This window comes from Patella vulgata, chromosome 2 (assembly GCF_932274485.2).
Source record: "Patella vulgata chromosome 2, xgPatVulg1.2, whole genome shotgun sequence".
Taxonomy (NCBI): domain Eukaryota; kingdom Metazoa; phylum Mollusca; class Gastropoda; family Patellidae; genus Patella; species Patella vulgata.
Genome location: NC_065880.2, coordinates 89,758,235 through 89,779,886, shown reverse-complemented (window position 1 = coordinate 89,779,886; position 21,652 = coordinate 89,758,235). Strand labels below are relative to the sequence as shown.

Below are 21,652 nucleotides of genomic sequence, written 5' to 3'. Positions count from 1 at the left end.
TTCCAAACCCCATCCCTAGACCCCTCAATGCTAAATCACTGGCATAAGCAACCGGACTTCACGGCAATTTCCAGGGACTTTCTAAGTCAATACCAGGAAATGAACCCGGGACCTATGGTAACGAAGTCAACCCCATACTCAATGGCTCCCTTCTCCATTTGTAAGACCCATCATTCAATCTGAACGACAGACTCACCCTACCTGCAGACAAGCGAAAAAAAAGCCAGCAACCATTTTTATTATCGTCCATTAGTTACGTACGGCCCATCATTATGTTCTTACAATCCTAACATACACTCAGGATCGGATTCAGCTCGCATGGGGACTCCTGGCTGAAAATGTCACCGGGGCCCCTGCAACAACTGTTAACAACCGGCACACTCTGTCACATTCACAGAAATATAATTTGTATATCAGTACGGTACGTAGATGATTTATTCTTTACCAAAATATATAATACAACATAATAAATGACTTTTGTATTGAAGGTACACATTTTTCAGAACTAATTTGGAGGCCCCTTTAATATTAGGGCTCCTGGCTGCAGCCCAGTCAGCCCCCTTTAATTCCGGGCCCTTATTCACGAAAACTTAAACTAAGATACAATCGAAATTTTAAGAAATACTGCAATTCGATTGGCTGACCAATATGCAAATTGATATATGCAAATTGATTTTACTGGTCAGCCAATCGAATTGCAGTATTTCTTAAAATTTCGATTGTATCTTAGTTTAAGTTTTCGTGAATAAGGGCCCAGGTCCTTTAACAAATAAATAAAACTAATAACAGGCCGTTTAATAACTTTATTAACTAGGTGAACTTGTTATTTGACAACTATAAGATAATCTGTCTTTTAAACCACTTATATCGTATAGCTTTCAAAGCAATGTAAACTTAAAATGAATAAGAATCAGTTGTTATTATCCTACTATTGTCGAGTTTAATCTGAAATTTAAAATAAAAGTTTATTTTGAAATGTCCTGTTTTAGTATGAGCATAATGTATTTATTAGAGGTAACCAGTGTATGTTAATAACATGCCAATTGCCTACACATGAACATAAACAGTTCATATGGGCGACTTATCTGACGGCCTCATTTCACTCGCAAAGAGATACACTGTCAAAAGTGAAAATGGACGTTTTTGTTTTTTGTCTTAATAATGAGTAATTGTTCCACCAATCCTCAGACATTCAGCAATTCTTCGTGGCATGCTCCTAATCAACCGTCCAATCACGATTTGGGGCAATCTGACCCACTCCTCTTGCAGTGTCAATTCTTGCAGTGTTGTCAGTTGACGTCGACGAACACGTCTCCCGATCAAATTAAACGTAACACACTAAAGCAAAGCGGCATTTTTTTATCAACCCTTCCTTGAAGTGTCAAATTTGACAATGAACCCTTCCAAAGTGTATGGCGCTATTGCGTGTCGCATGTGCAGCTCAGTGGTTCTGTTGGGAGGGTCTGGGACCGTTGTCAATATTTGACGAAAAGTTCTATTGCACATGCGTAACCGGAAGTTTGGTTTTTTATGCGGTTGATTATCAAGTATCTTTGGCCAAGTCAAGTAAGAGTTGTGACCCTTCCCGCAATAAATTCCATAATTCTTATATTAATATAAACAAACATGAATTGTGACGACGAATTAGGATTAATTAAAAAAAACATAAATATGGCCCATGAAGAGAGACATTTTACAATAAAAAAAATTAAGAGCGTTAGATATTGAACTGACAATGCAAACAAATGGATTTTCTAAAATGGCTTTCTTAAAAATTAATTTCATGGGCGCCAACATCTTGTTTTAGGACGAGTTACCTCCCTTAGACTATGTTTATGATAATGAAAAAGACCGGATTATCTAGCCAATGACCTATTATTCTCAAATGTTGACATCGCATCCAGACTAATATTCGTAGAATATTTTTCTGGATGAAAGAGACTAATCGCGCCGAATGTATGTACATGCACCATCGATCGGTCTTCGTTGCTTGTTGACAGTTTCCACCTAGATCCATGTTCAAATGGTTCTTTAACGTGCAATCGTCTACACGGAACATCGGACTTTTCGTCCCACCGAAGAAAACTGGGCCCTTATTCACGAAAACTTAAACTAAGTTACAACCGAAATTTTAAGAAATACTGCAACTTCATTGGATATATGCAAATAGATTTTACTGGTTAGCCAATCGAATTGCAGTATTTCTTAAAATTTCGATTGTATCTTAGTTTAAGTTTTCGTAAATAAGGGCCCGGTAGACAAATCCCCCCCCCCCCCTTCCTTTCCAAAAACACTTCAACACAAACAACAACACTAATAGACTTACTCGATTTCACAGATGAATGCTTGTAGTGAATAACAACTAATGTCCGCAAATAGAGAGTGACTGTTCTGTACCATTGCTAGACAATGTTCACCACCTTGTCTTGATGGTTCTCCAGTATTCCAAGGTATCTGACCTAACCCAACTTGGTTACGAGTCCATTGGTAGGTACCATCGATATAGTTGAATGCACCAATAAAATAATGGTTATAACTAGTTCCTGAAAGAACAGGAGGATAATTTAAGTTGAGCAAAATGTTCCTGGGAATTTTATGGGCTATAACCTGCGCCCCGTACCGTTTTTATGCCAGAAGTAAACGTAAATATTTACTTTCCAACTGCACCTTGGAGGTCAAATGTATCTCGCAACCTTTAGCATAGGCCTATAGTTTATTTCCATCGAAATGAAAATGAAATGGAATGGTTTTTAACGTCCTACTGTTCTGTTCCTACTGGGCTAATGAAAACGGGCATATGCCGTACAGTTTCCTATGAGGGAAATTTTGCCCGGACAGCAGTGCTACGGCCTACTCTAATATCGAATTACAACTGACTTCGGTTTTTCGCCCCATCCGAATGACTAGACAACTGTCCCTATCAGGCCCTCCGTCCTGCGCCTTTATTTCCACCAATCAAATAATGATTGTATAATGCAGAAAAACAAAAGAGACCCAAATGTATTTATGCGTTCGAACGCCGGCGAGAGCGACTTTTTGATTGCTAAAAATTACAATATATATTTGGATCTACACGGTACTTTTCCAGCTTATAAAAGCTTCAAGTATTAGGTCCAAAATTAATTTTAATACGTTACGATTCCGTTAAAATTTAATAGAAATAAAATTTACAGTACGTATCGTGTATAACGTTAATATATTGGTTAACAGTACATACCTTGTATAACGTTAATATATTAGTTACACAGTACTTACCGTGTATAACTTTAATATATTGGTCATACAGTACATACCTTGTATAAGGTTAATATATTGGTTTACAGCACATATCGTGTATAATGTTAATATATTGGTTTACAGTACATTCCGTCTATAACGTTAATATATATATTGGTTTACAGTACATACCTTGCATAACGTTAATATATTGGTTTACAGTACACACCTTGTATAACGTTAATATATTGGTTCACAGTATATACCTTGTATAACGTTAATATATTGGTTTACAGTGCATACCTTGTATAACGTTAATATATTGGTTTACAGTACATACCTTGTATAACGTTAATATATTGGTTTACAGTACATACCTTGTATAACGTTAATATATTGGTTTACAGTACATACCTTGTATAACGTTAATATATTGGTTTACAGTACATATCGTGTACAACCTTAATATATTGATTTACAGTACATACCTTGTATAACGTTAATATATTGGTTTACGGTACTTACCGTGTAAAAAGTTAATATATTGGTTTAGATAAAGTCGCTCTGCGTCTGTTTCAATAGAAGCCAGATGACTACCAGCTGCTTGACACATTGTCTATAATAGAAAAATAAAAACTGCCTCTACATTCTAAACATTGAGACCAAATGTTTATTACTATTTCTATGGTTAGTGTGGAAGGCGAAGGTGGAGAATTTCGCCCATGCTGTGGTATTTTCGCCTACGCTTCTTCCCTTTACACCTGTCAAGGGATCTGTTTACATGTGATATCAATATATACACGAGGCCTCTGTTTTTTGTTCCATTTGAACGACTAGGCGCACTGGCCTTGTCAGCTGCACGGGTGTCAACCCATATAAGTGAGAACTAGACCAGAAAAGTCTCTCGGTAACTTTTCGACCCACAACCACCACGTCGGTTTTAACTAAATCGCACGTACTTTGAAAGAAATGAAATGGGGTTTAACGTCCTACTATTCAGCTTCGATTGGACTAATGAAGGCGGACATACGTCATACCGGTTGCTATGACTATGAGGGAAATTTTGTCGAGACAGCGGCGCTAAGGCCAGCTGATATATCGAATTTCAACTGCCAAAGGGTTCTTTTACGTGAACGCCAATTAGCACATGGTGCCTCGGTTTTCGTACCATTCGAACGTTTATACGTTTTCTCTTGTAAGACCCTTTTTTTAACTCATTTGATTCGACCCCCACCCCCGCCAGACATGCACCACCGACAAGGAGAAATCACGACGTAAAATCCCAAAATTTCTCGACTAACAACGAGATCGAACACTAGCCAACATCTTATTCGAATTCACTGAGCCACTGCGACTTCCCGTGTTTTTAAAGAACGTTGGGTTTGTGCAGCGGTGTAAATAAACGACTTACCTCCGGGGGGTTGGATGGCCGAATGATTAGCACGTGCGCTCTGTATCATAAGGCCTGTCATTGGGTCAACTGGCGCGGTTTCGAATCCCCGGTTGTACGTGACAAGGAGTAGTGTCGCCTGTCCAACCTCGTGGGTTTTCTCCGGGTCCTCCGGTTTCCTCCCACTGCTAAAGACCCCTACGCACAAGCGACTTATTGAAATACAATTAAACCACGTTTGTCTCGAAATAACCTAGTTTGTGTTCAGTGGACGTTAAACCCTCTCTCTCTCTCTCTCTGCTCTCGCTCTGCTCTCGCTCTCGCTCTCTCTCTCTCACGACTTACCTCAGCATCAAACCAGTCAGCTCTGAAAGTTACAACAGCGTAACAAGACTGTTCATGATGATGATACCCATTAGGGCACTGCTGTCCATCTTAAATATAATATACAAATATATTATTTAATAAATTTCGAAGAACTAATTCAACATTGTTGTTTTTGTTACAGGGCAATGTGTCAGATACGAATATAGTACAGTAGAAACCATAGAATTATGTAGTCTCGGCGCCAAAGTTTTTGGATGAGAAGCACCTCTTGCTTTGTGTTAGCTATATATGCCACATTCACTCTCTGAAATAGAACCAAAACCGTGTAATTTTCGCTTGGCATCATCGATATTGTCCAATTGCTTCTTAGGGGGTGTTGGTGGTCTAGTGGTTTAACTTAAGGACTGCCATTGAGTTAAGTGGCGTGGTTTGATTTCCCGCTTGTTCGTGACAAGGAGTAGGGCCCTTTTTCCTCCCACTGCTAAATAACCCCAAGCTCAAGCGAATTATTGAAATAAAATTAGTCATTTCGGGACTAACATATAGTTTTATATCAGTAATTCGCTTCGCGTAGGGGTCTTTAGCAGTGTGGTGGGGGAACCCAGAGAAAAACCCATGAGGTTCGAGAGGAGACCCTACTCAACATTTCGCCTCCGTTTGGAATGATACAAAGAATGTTCCTGGCTAGTCTCATCCAGTTCCTTTTCCAAGCGCCCGAGAAATCAACTGTCTCCAGAAGTAACTATACTTACATGTCGATAGAATCAAGCTAGTAAAAAGCAATAACAGAAACATTTTGTTTTTATGAATCTAGAATGGCGTGAAATAATGACAATAGATTTATAGGCTGAATGATTACTGATAACAGCGATCTGATGTACCTATCTAATCTGGTCTAAAACATCTGTCTAGTGTTCTTCTTTCACGTGAACTCAATAAACCAGAATTACACGATTCACTTTCAGGCATATCAGAATATAAAGGTGCCACCAATGAACCAGATTTACACGTTTCGGTTGCTATGATACAGCATTAATGTGTCACGAAATGGATCCGGGATTGGGACGAGGGTGGTTGAAGCACCCAACCAGAACATGGAACCGGGATTGGGACGAGGGGTGGTTGAGGCAGCCAACCAGAACATGGATCCGGGATTGGGACGAGGGGTGGTTGATGCAGTCAAGCCGAACAGTGAAGCTATATTTTTAATTGACGGATTTTAATAAACATTTTGTTAATTCAAATTTTAGGCTACGGGTAGAATGTCGATTAATTGTGGTCCGAACCCATGTAAATGTTCTTGCACTTTCGTATCTTTTGCCACTTGCTTTAGAAGTAGCCTATAATTACGATTCGATCGCGATCTTTTTATTTTACCGCCCTTTTAATTTCATTTCTTGGAAAGATTTCGACTCGAAGACCAAGACACTAGCTTTCTCGCCAACATTCTAGTTAATGATAATAATTTTCGTTGGTGTCGGCGCTTTACTCTGATCGCCCGTACAAACGTTCCCTTAAACCTTGTGTTGGATGGACTGGTAACGAATCTGTAATCGATCAACCCTTTATTCCGATTGTCCGTTATTCGGATGTATTATTGAACGCCGGTATCTATATATTCCGTACTCTAACACTACCAGAATAACAAACTGTCGCACTAATGCGCTGTCAGACTTACTTGCCGACCGTTAACGATATGTAACAACCAAAATGTCGTACGAACGAACTGTCGTATTAATGAAGGATTGGAATAACAGGTTGAAAGATTTCCGATCTGACATTAGATATATATAAAGGAGTATTCTAATAAACTTGCGATGCGCCATTTTAAACAATATGAATCACTATCAAACTAAAATATTGTAAATAGGAATCTCTAATACAAATATCAGTTCAATTTCGTTCAGTATTTACAAAGATGTATGGAATTGAAATTTCATCGATCAATGTACACTGGACCGCGGTTTTTCGTCACATCCGGACGACCATACGCTGTCCCTTGCCAGGTCACTGACAATGGGAAAGCGAGAGAGAAATGGGGTTTAACGTCCACTCGACACAAACTAGGTCATTTCGGGACTTACACATGGTTCAATTTTATTTCAATAATTCGCTTGCGCGTAGGGGTCATTAGCAGTGGAAGGAAACCGGAGGACCCGGGGAAAACCCACGAGGTTGGACAGGCGACACTACTCCTTGCCACGTACAACCGGGGATTCGAAACCACGCCAGTCGACTCAATGACAGACTTTATGATACAGCGCGCGCACGCTAACCATTCAGCCATCCAACCCCCCGTAAACCGAGAGAGAGAAACGGGGGTTAAACGTCCATTGAACACAAACTAGGTCATTTCGGGACTAACCTATGGTTCAATTTTCACTTCAATAATTAACTTGTATGTAGGGGTCTTTAGCAGCGGGGGCAAACCGGATTCCCCGAAGAAAAACAACGAGGTTGTCAGGTACAATCGGGATTCGAAACCACTCCGCTTGACTCAATGACTTTATGATTTAAAGCGCATGCGTTAAAGCATTCGCCCCTCGCCCCCCCCCCCCCCTCACACACACACACAGGGTAAACAATATAGCATGGGAAATAAAACAGTTAACCAGAAGATCCTGTGTTCGATCCCGGTGTTGACCGAGACAGATCATCGGAATTTTCTGGCATGGTTCCCCCTTGTCAGTGGTGCACAGGGGCGGATTGGGCCATCCGATCGCCCGAAGGACTGGTCGGATAAAAATCTGAAAAAAATAATTTTGTCCAATTCGTCTAAAAAAAACTTTTCTGCTGAACATTATATGGGGGGGGGGGGGGTATTGGACCGGCCATGGAGCGATGATGATGTGGCCGGTGGCTTTAACGGACCGCCACGCCATCCCTGGAGTCTGGAATGGGCTGGTATAATAGACTTTCTGCGCCGGTTGTGCTGGGTGTGGGCCCGAATTCGGAATCCTGCATAATATGACGATATAATTTCACAGGTTGATGGTTGTAAATTACTTGCAGGTCGGGGTTTTGGCCTAAATTAATCGATTTATGAGATATACTAGAAATCGGATTCAGACCACATGGTCGTAACAGACTCTAAACATTACACTTAGTCATATAGCTTAGGCCTAATGTTATTTTTGAAATATTTTCCACGTTACAGGCGCATGTGCCGCTTATCGCCTCTCCAACGTCATGGTGGTGGTAGTATGTTCATATCATATTGTGTATTTTTAACCTCACTATTGATTTCAGTCCAAGGAACTAACGTTATTAAATCATTTCTCTGCATTCGTTTATTTTCTTTTACATTATAAAATAATAATAAAGAAACATTATGTTAGCTTTAGATTTGCTTTCTATTCTGTGCTTGTTCGTGACAAAGAGTAGGGTCGCCTATTCAACCTCGTTGGTTTTTTCTCCGGGTCCTCCGGTTTTCTCTGCAGCTACAGACCCCTATGCGCAAACTGATAGTCTTGAATTATATGATAGTCCAGAAATGACCTAGTTTGTGTCGTGTGGACGTTAATCACCCCCCTCCCCGTTCTCCCTCCCCCTCTCCCTCTCCCTCTTTCTCTCTCTGCTGACCAAATCTTGCTACACATTCGTATGGGTCGTATGGGGCTTGCATCGGGCCCCTGGCTGAAAATGTGAAAATGTTAACAGTGAAAGGGGGATACTACAAGTCCAAATTTTTGACATACTCTAACGTCTCTGCCGACATTAATAACGACGACGCATTCTAATACAAGAACAGTTATCTAGGAATGTATGTATAGCTAAGTCTTATTGTCCATGCATGCGCTGCGTTCCTATAGGCACTATCACTGGTTCTAGTTGTGTTTTGTGGATAACGGCCTAATATTTCTAACGATGCATTCTAATACAAGAACAGTTATAGACATCAATAATCCAACTCCGACCACAAACACGGTTCCTGACAAATCCTCCAAACCTATTATTTTGTTCTTTTCATTTGTGGTTTTACATTCTTCGGGCCGTTTGTCACGAAATAACCTTTCTTCCAGTTTGTGTAGATAGCCATTATCGGATAACACCCATAGAACGCGTTCCAGATCAGCCGTTAGGTAAGACTGTTTATTCACTGCCACGGCCACATCCAATGAAATAACCTCATTATTCAGCATATTCAATGCGCAATCGTCTCGGTTCATGACGTAATACTTGGCATCCCAGGTTAAAAAGGCGTAGTTTTCCTCAGACTCGAAAATCTTATTTATTTGAAAGGCATTGTCAATTCTTAGCACTGTTGGATCAGACATATTGCTATCCACAATTCTTGTCCATAACTTTTGAAACACTCCATTGCTAGAATTTGCTAACAGTTGAATTGTCAATGCATAGGCAGAGATTCCTATCTTCCAATTCGGTAACTGCACGAGTTCATTTACAGTATTGAAAGGTTTACTTAATTTCGTGTTAGAAAAGGTGGCTGTGAGGTTTGCTACGTAAGTCGCAGATATTACGATACATGCCATCCAATAAAAACTTATCAGAATTCTTGCAGCATGCGTTGATGTGGTTAACCCCACGCCTCGCACTGACACGAACCCGATTAATGACGTCATCAAGCAAAGGAGGCGATAAACTCCCGCGTTTTCAGTCCAATCTAGAAAATAGATCAAACTGCCAACACAAACCAAAACGGCAAAGGTTACATAATACACAACAGGGTGAAGAGGTTTGAACACCTTTAACCAATTACTATTGTTCTCAACCCCACCTTTGTATAGAACCGATAACTTCATCTTTAAAAATGGAGGTTGAATAAAATCCACCCGTTGCATTCTGGTACTTGTAATGAAGACGTCGGAAATGATCATATCAATTTCGTGGCGTTCCAGCATTCCAAATAATCCACCCCACGTTCCGTTACTGGATTCACCCCCATACAGACCATCAGCTGGTTGCCGAAAAGAAAAGGTAAAATTCAAACTATTTGCCAAAGTTTTTGTTAAATCTACAACCAAGCCAGCATAAACCGAATCTACATCTTTATAGAAAATTTTGGTTTCCATGGTACCGATAACAAGATGGCGTCCATTGAGTCCGTATTTTCTACCGGGGAATACAGTATCCACGATACATCTTTTGTGCTCCAGATCACCACCATTATAAGTTTGCCACATTGCATTAGATAATCTCGCAAGTCTCCCATCAGAAATTGTAAATTTACTGACCACATGGTCTTTACAAATCAATAACAGCACATTCTGCATGTCAAATTTGCCCTCAACCAAACTTGCGGATTTGTCGAAACTCCAAATTATCCATTTTGAATTTGTTCTGTAGTTAGTAGTCTTGTTAGATATGTGATCAAATTGGTCAGCCATTTTTAATAGCTCAAATGTTTTATTTCCAAGGAGAAGAATTATTCGTACTTCTGGCGTTTCGGTGTATAAACTAGTTAACAGGTTCTTCATTTCAGTCGTGCTCATCCTAAAAACATCATGAATAGTGTACATTATCTCTGGATGCCGGACGTCAAATGATTGCACGATCGTCGAAACCCTTCTGTCATTAATTGTTTCACATATAATAACTACATACTGCCACTGCAGCGCCTCGATAACGAAAGAAATACTTTCTTGGACGTTGTGTAAACATGATCTGTAGGCTTCTACTGCATCTAATTCTAGTCGATCAACTATTTCTGAATATCCATTCACGGACAAATTCAGCAGGAGACAGACCACTATAGATAACGTTTGTCTAGCGGAAACCATTATGGACGAGGTGATCGTTAGGCGTGTGGAGAGACTGGGGATGGCTATTTTTTATTTAGTTTAAACAATATTTTATTCAATAAACTGAATATTAGTCCTCAACATTTCTATCTAAAGCGGGAATAAAAATAGCCATTGATCATGTCGGGGAGGTATTAAAGGGAGACACCGATATTCTCTGTCGATAGAATACAAGTATATTCTTACAATGTTTGGCCAGTTTACACTTTGGGGAGTTGGATGGCCAAATGGTTAACGCGTGCGTGCTGTATCATAAGGTCTGTCATTGAGTGGAACGGGCGTGGTTTCGATTTCCCGGTTGTACGTAGGGTCGCCTGTCCAACCTCGTGGGTTTTCTCCGGGTCCTCCGGTTTCCTCCCACTGCTATAGGCCCCTACGCGCAATCGAATTATTGAAATAAAAATGAACCATATGTTAGTCCCGAAATTACCGAAAATCCACCTAAACACACGCACATGCTCCGAACTCCCATCATCGAAAATCCACACGGCACACATATACCCTCATAACCCAGATTATCGAAAAGCCATCTTGCACACACGCACACCCTCCTAACTCCCATCATCGAAAAGTCACCCTGCGCACACATAATATAACCTCCTAACTCCCATTATCGAAACCCATCCTGCACACACGTACCCACCCCTAACTCCCATCATCGAAAAGTCACCCTGCGCACACATAATATAACCTCCTAACTCCCATCATCCTGCGATCCTGCACACATACACACCCTCCCATCATCGAAAATCCACACGGCACACATACCCTCATAACCCTGATTATCGTAAAACCATCTTGCACACAGACACATTCTTTAACCCCCATTGTCGTAAATCCATATTGCACAAGCCGATCGAATTTAAACAGCTCGGTGTAAAATCGATTCACGGCAATTTAATTTTGTCTTTAGTTATTAATTTTACCATCAGATACTGTGGCGTGGTATCGACCCCATGCATGAGTGTGACATGGAGTAGGTCGTGTTGCGCACACACACACACCCCCTCCACCCACTGGTTATAACCACTACTCGCAAACGAAGCATTAAGTAGCTAAGTCTCTAACTCGGTATCATCAAACGTCGTCGACATTGAAAACACGAATTATTTGTTAATCAACATTGATGTTGTGATCTTACCGGGAAAAGACAGGCTTCTGATATCCAATATTTAAGACAAAATAAACATTTTACCATTGGTACACGAACGAGGCTAGACATATGCCACAAGTCATGTCAAACGGTGACCCCATATTCTTATCTGTAGAGCATGCGCAATAAATACCCTCGATATAGACTGGAATAACCAGACCCTAGAGATTGCCATTCGATTGAGACTTCTGGCGTATTTCGCAGAACATAACTGATCAGAATAAAAACGGAAACAATTGAATGTAAATCAGTTTATATACATTCATATTACATTATTATAATGCGTGTCAATTTCTAGGTCCCAAATATTAGCGATTTACCTCCTTTAGATGCTATCTCTCTCTCTCTCTCCCTCTCTCTCTCTCTCTCTCCCTCATGGTTGGGTGGTCTAGTGGTTTAACGCGTGCATGTGAAATCACTAGGCTTGTCAATGAGTCAAGTGGCGTGGTTTTGATTTGCCGCTTGTACGTGACAAGGAGTAGTGTCGCCTGTCTAACCTCGTGGGTTTTCTCCTGGTCCTCCGGTTTACTCCAACTGCTTAATACCGCCACGCACACGTGAATTATTGAAATAAAATTGAACCATGTGTTATTCCCAAAATGACCAAGTTGGTGTACAGTGGACGTTCACCCCCCCCCCTCTTTCTCTCTCTCTCTTTCTCTCTCTCCGTGGCTAAGTGGGTAAGACGCTGGCTAGCTAGCCTGGAGGTCGGGTATTCGATCCCTGCATTGGCCGAGAAAGTTCATCCAGATTTTCCGGCGTGGTTTCCCCTTGTCAGCGATGCAGGACGGAGGGCCTGACAAGGACTAGTCGTTCGGATGGGACGAAAAACCGAGGTCCTGTGTACATATTGGCGTGCACGTAAAAGATCCCTTGGCAGTTGGGATTCGATATAAGAGTAGGCCGTAGCGCCGCTGCCCGGGCAAAATTTCCCTCATAGCACACTGTATGGCGTCTGCCCGTCTTCATTAGCCCAGGTTAGGAGGAAAACAGTAGGACTTTAAACCCCATTTCATTCCATCTCTCCCTCTCCTGATTCCGGTGTCCCTACTTGAATGTCGCTTTAAAGCTTTTATTTCTCTGTTTCGTCATACCATGTAACAACAAACGAGTCATAGGCCTAATTATATCTACGTCAACATGTTCAACAAACCAGTTAGTCCTTGGAGAGCAAAGTAAGTTTCCTGTTTGATGGTTTTAATGACGGTTAGTCTCGTTCAACCAGGCTCGCTATAATAGCCTCCGTGGATTTCTACCAAACTTCTCTTCGCTAATGAATATATGGACATGGCCGAATGGTTAGCGCGTGTGTGTTGTATCATACGGTCTGTCACTGAGTCAGCTTGCGTGGTTTCGATTGCCCGGTTGTACGTGACAAGGAGTAGGGTCGCCTGTCCATCCTCGTGAGTTTTCTCCGGGTCCTCCGATTTCCTAGCTCCCTCTTCTAAAGACTCCTAAGCGCAAGCGAATTATTGAAATAAAAATGAACTATGTGTTAGTCCCGAAATGACCTAGTTTGTGTCGAGTGGACGTTAAACCCCATTTCTCTCTCTCTCTCTCTCTCTCTCTCTCTCTCTCATTACTGACAGATGTGCCGGTGAGAAAGACGTTGGCTCGCTAACCTAGAGGTCCGGTGTTCGATCCCGATTTTCTGGAGTGCCCCCCCCCCCTTGCCAGTGGTGCAAAACGAAAGACCTAGCAAGAGACAACGTATAGTCGTTCGGGTGGGACAAAAAAACGAGGTCCCGTGTACACGTAAAGTAAAAGAGCCCTTAACAGTTGGGATTCAAAATAAGAATCCCTGTATGGTGTATGCTCAACTTCATTAGCCCAGTCAGTGCAGAACAGTAGAACGTTAAACCCCATTTCATTTCATTTCTTTATTTTCACGTGTTCCGGTGATCTTAGCGATCGAATAAGGTCCAGTTTGGGTGTTTAGTCTACAAGACAATGGTGAGTCTGGTTCAACGAGACTAGGCCACTTCCGTTTACTCGGTTAATTTAAACCTTTTAGCCTTTTAAAATCAAATTACACATATAAACATACAATGTAAACTGATATAAAACTCTTGTATCATAAAGTCTGTACAGGAGCGTACATAACGATTTTGTTTGGGGGGGGGGGGTGTTTAGCCAAAATGCGACCGACTGATGCCCATACCCCTACGAGTGACGCAGTCAGGAGCCGAGCACCACAGGTGCGAGTTTTGAGGGGCCATGTGCAGTAGCGGATCTAGATAGGGGTGAGGGGGTCCAAATCTAGGGCGCCACCCCAGCCACAATTCCACCCCACAATGAATGTCAACAAAATACTGGCTATAACATTAAGCGTCCCGGTAGAACATAGGTGGTATTGTATAATTATATAGTTGTTTGCCGATCGTTGTCTCGCTGGAAAGCAGTTTTATTTAAGTTGACATAAAGTTTATGTCATATATGATTGTGCCTATAACACTGAGCAACCTGAGAAAATTTTGAAATATTGAGTCAATATCTTGGCATTTGAGCTCATTGCTTGGAGAAATTCTTGTGGACGAGAGGACCAGAAATGTGAGTCAATTAGACAAAATCTCGAGATCTGCCCCTGTCAATTCCGCCTGTTTTGCAAGAGTTGACAGAACTTTTGTATAGTCTGACGCCCTACGACCCACACACCAGTGCCAGTGGTACTACTAACATAACTAGTCAGTTCAGTATAACCGTGAATATGATAGTGCTGAGATAGTATAAGACAACAGAGGAGTAGAAGAATGACGTTATAATGGAATCGAGCGCCGCAGGCGCGAAAACATTTCAGATGTGTAACCGAGCTTTTAATTTTTGGAATTGGGCCTGACAATTTTAATCAATGTCATGGCAAATGGATCCAAATTCTCGTTAACGAGAGGATAAGAAATGGGACAGAATCTTGAGGCCTATCTGTCAATGTCGCCTGTTTTGTGAGAGTAGAACTAACAATTCTACAGTCTTTTGACCCACGACTCACTCACTAGTGGTACTACTAACTGGGCGATTCACTGTAACTGTGAATATGATAGTGATGAGATAGTATAAGACAGAGAAGGAGTTGAAGAATGATGGCATAATGGAATTGAGCGCCGATATGTAACTGAGCTTTTAATTTTTGAGGACTGGGCCTGAGGGCACTTTACCTCAATGGGGCGCTTACTTGGTCTCTGAAATGCCCTGGACTTTGGGGAGAGATTTTGCAGAATTCTGATGGTCAGAAAACACCCCATTAATTCATTTAGTCTGAGACCGACTGCGGTGAGCACTTTTTTTTTTAGACCGACTATTTCTTTGCCATGGGGTGAAAAACATTTTTTCAAACATAAGTTGACAAGGTTATTTTATACTAAAGTTTTGCGTGAGTAGAGTGACGTATGCAGTGAGCACTTATTTTGATACCGACTGCACTGATTTTGCGACCGACTAGTATTTGGGATCTATTTTGGCATTATTTGTTTACCTCATTAATTCATTAAGACGGCGATGCATAATTTTGAGACCGACTGCAGTGACTGCACTTATTTTGAGACCGACTATTTTTCTACCTGGGGGAAATTTTGTTCTTAGACCTACATACTCACAACAGAATAAGAGTTAAACACATCATTTTTTCAAACATGATAAGTTGACAAGGTTATTTTATACTAAAGTTTTGCGTGAGCAGCGTAACGTGTGCAGTGAGCACTTATTTTGATACCGACTGCTCTTATTTTGCGACCGACTGCACTGATTTTGCGACCGACTATTTTTTTTCCTGGGGGGGTGTACCCCCTCCCCCATATTATTGCCCCTGCTAATGGCTGATCTGGAACGCGTTCTATGGGTGTTGTCAGATAATGGATATTTATCCAAACTGGAAGAAAGGGTAATTCGTGACAAACGGCCAGAGAAATGTAAAACCACAAACGAAAAGAACAAAATAATAGGTTTGGAAGATTTGCCAGAAACAGTGTTTGTGGTCGGAGTAGGATTATTGATGTCTATATAACTGTTCTTGTATTAGAATGCATCGTTAGAAATATTATTCCGTCATCCACAACACACAACTAGAACCAGTGATAGTGCCTATAGGAACGCAGCGCATGCACGGACAATAAGACTTAGCTATACATACCTACCTAGAAAACTGTTCTTGTATTAGAATGCGTCGTTATTAATGTCGGCAGAAATGTTATAGAGTGTCAAAAATTTGGACTTATAGTGTCCCCCTTTCACTGTTAACATTTTTACGTTTTCAGCCAGGCACCCGATGCAAGCCGCATACTGCCCTGTCGACGATTCCAGTGTCGTAATTAAGAATGTGTATCAAGATTTGGTCAGCAGAGAGAGGGGGACGGGGGGGGGGGGGGTGCTTAACGTCCACACGACACAACTAGGTCATTTCTAGACTATCATATAGTTCAAGTGTATTTCAACAAGGTTGAACAGGCGACCCTACTCTATGTTACGTATAAGCAGGGAATAGTGTAACACTATCTTGGTATAACAGATATCAGTTTAGTAAATACAGCATTTATTTACAACGGGAACATATAACAGCTACAGTTACATACATAAACAATGTGGGAACTTAAACTATATAAGAACTAGTCTACGACAGGAACACATCTAACTATGTTAATTCCACTATTCTGTTCCTCTGGCAAAGCAGCCGCTGAACTCGGGTGAGCCATACACTCGTCCAAGCCTCTGTTCTCTTCCCCGCGCTCCTCTCTTTCGAACTGTCAGCCAACGCCTGATTATATAGCCAAAATTGCACAGCGTATTTCCTTTGAGGTCATTAACAGTTCATGGTATGGTTACTGACCAGTGCATATTCCTTTGACTTAATGCAGAGCGTGTGTACAGATCATATGTAGTTTGTAAATGACATATGGGATTAATTACATGTTTAATTAGAACGTGACTAACCAGAAGTATATAGAGTTGAAAAGTCAACATCATCTATTATCAAAACTAGCTTAGGTCAATAAGTTCACAGAATCTAAATAATAGTTCGTATTTTATAAAATAGAAAATTAAGCACTTGTCACAATAGAAACCAAATCTAAATCTAACATAATATTTGTATCTTTATTATTATTTTATAATGTATAAATACAGAGAAATGATTTAATAACTTTATTTCCTTGGAATGAAATCAATTGTGAGGTGAAAAATACACAATATGATTATGAACATACCACCACCACCACGATGTTGGAGAGGCGATAAGCGGCACATGCGCCTGTAACGTGGAAAATATTTCAAAAAGAGAGAGAGAGAGAAATGGGGTTTAACGTCCACTCGACACAAACTAGGTCATTTCAGGACTAACATATGGTTTAATTTTATTTACATAATTCGCTTGCGCGTAGGGGTCTTTAGCAGTGGGAAGAAACCAGAGGACCCGGAGAAAACCCACGAGGTTGGACAGGCGACCCCACTCCTTGCCACGTACAACCGGGGATTCGAAACCACGACTCAATGACAGACTTTATGATACAGCGCGCGCACGCTAACCATTCAGCCATCCAACCCACCATTTCAAAAAGAACATTAGGCCTAAGATATATGACTATGTGTAATGGTTAAAGTTTGTTACGACCGCGAGAGAGAGAGAGAGAGATGGGGTTTAACGTCCACTCGACACACACTAGGTCATTTCAGGACTAACATATGATTTAATTTTATTTCAATAATTCGCTTGCGCGTGTGGGTCTTTAGCAGTGGGAGGAAACCGGAGGACCCGGAGAAAACCCACAAGGTTGGACAGGCGACCTTACTCCTTGCCACGTACAACCGGGGATTCGAAACCACGCCAGTTGACTCAATGACAGGCCTTAGCTTTTCATCTTCAACTGAATTATCAGTGAAATGGAATTCGATCGCGTGTCTGTTATCGCTCGTTGCTTCAATCAGTTATATAGTAGGATAACTCATATTTGTCATGTTTGTCGTCACTTCCCGTTTCTTCACGTGCTTGTTACACATCTCCCGTAGCAATGATCTCTGTGTTAAAATTATATTTGGGATGGATTTAACCAGTTCTATCACATATTTTATAATGACTGACCCCAATATTGTCCTTTAATTGCAATATTTATGAGCTAGACACGTAGAACGGAGTATATTTTTTACAAGATGATAACTACTATATAATATCACAGTCAAGTATAACAAGCAGCCGGTCTTAAATTTATTATTCACTCGCGAAGCATGGTTCATATTATTCAGCCATGTCGCCATTTGTTTAGCCCACCCATTAATGCTATCATCTTTTAGATCAATCGTCCTATACTGATCTCTAAAGATATTTGCGACCCCACAATCATCTACTTTTATTACAAAAAGGGTTTTTTTCTTTGTCTTCTGTAAAATCATATTTATTTCTAATTCAATCAAATCGCAGTTATCAACGTATTCGACGCTGGCTATAACAAATACCACAGCACTTTGACATATTGCTTTGCCTGTGTCTGATAATCTAGGTCTTCCTGGTGATATGTCCCGAGATCGCAAAAACACCTTCAGACCCTCTTCTTCCAGGGCATCAGTAAGGTTGTGAGCACGTTGTTCATCATTATCACAATACGAAATAAACACGTGGTATTTTATGTCGACTTCATATTTGTTTGGTATCCCTGCAAGCATTCTTATAGGAATATCTGGCCATGAAAAAATCATTATACAGTTTACTAAATACATTCCAGATTTGTATAGAACGTAAATATAAAAAAACAAAAACAAGACGGTGAAGATAAAATACGCGACGTCACGGAAATGTAAATCCCTTGCAATTTGATTAACCAGTCGTTTTATTAACCTGCAGCTTAAGGACTGTGAAACCGTCCCCATGTTCCAACAATCAACATCAAAGTCATTTGTTGTGTCTTCAGTTGTGTCCGTACCAGAATCATCCGCGAACACAAATAGATCAGATTCTTTAGGTTTGACATCTATCTTGAGCGGATGATTAAATTCGTGAATATCGTAAGTTTTATCTCGTTCGTTGAATACCTTTCTCAGTATAACCATGTCATAAATGCCGTACGATTTGGGCGTAACACAGTGTTGTAATCGCGAAAACGTAGTTTTCCGTGAAATTTCTCCACTGCGTACCCCGCTTTCTAATAATCTGGGTGGGTATGCAAGTAAACGAAATGTATCAAAAATTCTTCCCCTGGAAAGTGCATTATATAACAAAACAAATATTGAACATCTTGATTCCTGGACAACAGGTTCTTTACCATTTACAGTATAATACAGCGTGAAATCTTCGTTGTTTCCCAAGTGTCTAAAATATGCGCCAACGGAAAATACCGTACCAGGGGCTACAAAGACGGTTTCAACGCGGGGCATGTCCTTAATTAGACGGAATTCAGAATTCCAAACGAACTTATTCCATAAATAGAACAATGACTCGATTTCCTCTTGACTTAAGTCCTTCTCTTTTTCCGTCGGGGAATTGTTACACGTGCATTTCCTTTGTTGCCTTTGTAATTTTTGTTGAGTGGGGGCTTTTGTTTTATTTGTCTTTTTTGGAAGAATGGTGTGTGTTCTTTCAGAAACATGACAATTGTATATTCCGAAATCGCTTTCATCTATCATCGTTATTTTTAAGGTACTTTTTACTTTAAAAGACTGTAAATCAGGCAGAATTTGGCTTTGTCCAGTCGTTCGGAAAGTCCAGGATATTGAGTGTCTTTCATCAGGATTTAGAAACTTGCCATCTTTATGCCAGATCACTTGATTGATGTGAGGTTTTGATGTGTTTAATCCCCAGATAATCTGTTCACAATCAAATCTTGCATCTTCACCGACGTAACGTGTTTGATTTTCCAAAAAATAAGGCGCTACTGTACCATTTGTTAAAGGGTGGGGCCGTCTGTCATAAATAATCGTTGTGTCAGGCTCACGGTGGAGAATACTAGCATTTAATTTAATGGTGAAATCGGCGAATACATGTCCAAGAACACTAACAGTGGCATTGCTTATGATCATGATATAGGGTGCTATCAGACAAATAAACACGACCTTTTTATTTCTATTTAGAATAAATTTCTTCAGTTTGTACAGAATAAAGTTTAAAAATATGCATATCAAATCAAAAGTATTGATCAAAACATTTTTGTCATCCATTCTGTTCGTTGATTATGAGCGGATACGTGTATCTAAAAAATAAAAATAAAATATATGTGTTGCATCAATTAAAGTCAGGATACATACTAACCCAAGAGCCATGTTGGCGTCACGTGGCTAAGTGGGTAAGACGCTGGCTCGGTAGCCTGAGGTCGGGTGTTCGATCCCTGCATTGGCCGAGAAAGTTCATCCAGATTTTCCGGCGTGGTTCCCCCTTGTCAGTGATGCAGCTCGGAGGGCCTGACAAGGGCAGCTGTCTAGTCCTTCGGATGATACGAAAAACCGAGGTCCCGTGTATACATTGGAATGCACGTAAAAGATCCCTTGGCAGTTGGAATTCGATATAAGAGTAGACGATAGTGCCGCTGCCCGGGCAAAATTTCCCTCATAGCACACTGTATGGCGTATGCCCGTCTTCATTATCCCAGTCGGTGCAGAACAGTAGGACGTTAAGCCCCATTTCATTTCATTTTATGCAAAACTATGATAGCAGGTAGCCTAATGGCGAATTGGGTTGGGGTGGATGATTATTTTCTAACCATATTCGTAATTTGTTCCGTAAACATCCTCTCACCCTTGGACTTCCCAATCACCTTTACCCTTTATAATTTAACCTTACGTCAATCCTGTGACAAAGGTGTTAGCTTTGGGGGGGGGGGGGGTGAACTAGAATAATATGATTGGTGCACCGCGTAATGGATCTGGCTAGATAGTTAATAGCTATCCAGTATTATCGGGCTGAGTAATTAAAATAAATTTATCTTGGGAGAATTTAAAGGTAAATGTCATGGTACAGAAAACATCAACGAACTACTGAGACAGAATAAGACCATCAACCATCCATTCCGACAGAGCGTCGATGGCGACGAACAGTGTCAGCACTAATGGAATGAAATGAAATGGGGTTTAACGTCCTACTGTTCTGCTGCGTGTGGACTATTGAAGACGGGCTATGAGGGTAATTTTGCCCGGATAGCGGCACTATGGCCTACTGTTATTTCGAATTTCAACTGTTAAGGGTTCCTTTACGTGCACGCCAATGTGTGCACGGTGACTAAAATCCCCCTGCTTTCTCTGACAGACGGGTGACAATAGACTAACCTTACAACCTTGTTTGTTTTCTCCCTAGGTATTTTATGTCCAGTAACGTGTAGCGAAAATACATTGAATGAAAAATACATAATCTATAAATAGGACATTTTAACCCGCTCGTTGTCTACTTAGACTCGAATATTAAGACACTAAGATGGCTTCTTGCACACTGAACATATTACCCGTGGTCCTGGAGTTTGTATTCGCTTGGCCTCTACTATCACTGATGCACACTGATCCGCAGTGAATATTTGCTAGGCCGCTACAATCACTGATAAGGATGACATCGATGCGGCTTAATGAGCCAGAAATATTAACTTTTTTCCTGTATTGGAAAAATAAATAAAGGCGTTTGACGTATTTGTAGGTAAAAATTATTTCCTATTTAGTGTAAATGGGTATTAAAATGACTAAAATGCAGCATTCTCTCCGAAGCAGTAACGTCTTATGTAAACAATGCACGCGCCATTCAGCCAATGATTGACGCCGCGTGCTGTGACAGCACGTGTTAAGGCAGTCATCTTTGACAGAGATATATCACTAGACTCGTAATTCTCTGTGAAACAGATTGTCACTGATGCA

The 21,652-nt window shown here is 40.8% G+C and overlaps 1 protein-coding gene and 1 long non-coding RNA gene across 2 annotated transcripts; both read right to left on the bottom strand.

Moving 5' to 3' along the window:
- Positions 1 to 2,335: 2,335 nt before the first annotated feature.
- Positions 2,336 to 5,044, bottom strand: LOC130010446 (uncharacterized). Its single transcript, XR_007675039.2, has 3 exons — positions 4,952 to 5,044; positions 3,742 to 3,832; positions 2,336 to 2,543 (listed from the first exon to the last, which is right to left on the bottom strand). It is a non-coding gene; the product is annotated as an uncharacterized LOC130010446 (long non-coding RNA).
- A 12,690-nt stretch (positions 5,045 to 17,734) lies between these two features.
- On the bottom strand, positions 17,735 to 21,145 carry LOC130010329 (uncharacterized). Its single transcript, XM_050535025.2, has 2 exons — positions 21,080 to 21,145; positions 17,735 to 20,010 (listed from the first exon to the last, which is right to left on the bottom strand). Exon 2 carries the CDS (start codon positions 19,976 to 19,978, stop codon positions 17,927 to 17,929), a length of 2,052 nt encoding a protein of 683 aa, XP_050390982.1. The 5' UTR covers positions 19,979 to 20,010; positions 21,080 to 21,145; the 3' UTR covers positions 17,735 to 17,926.
- Between the last annotated feature and the right edge of the window lie 507 nt (positions 21,146 to 21,652).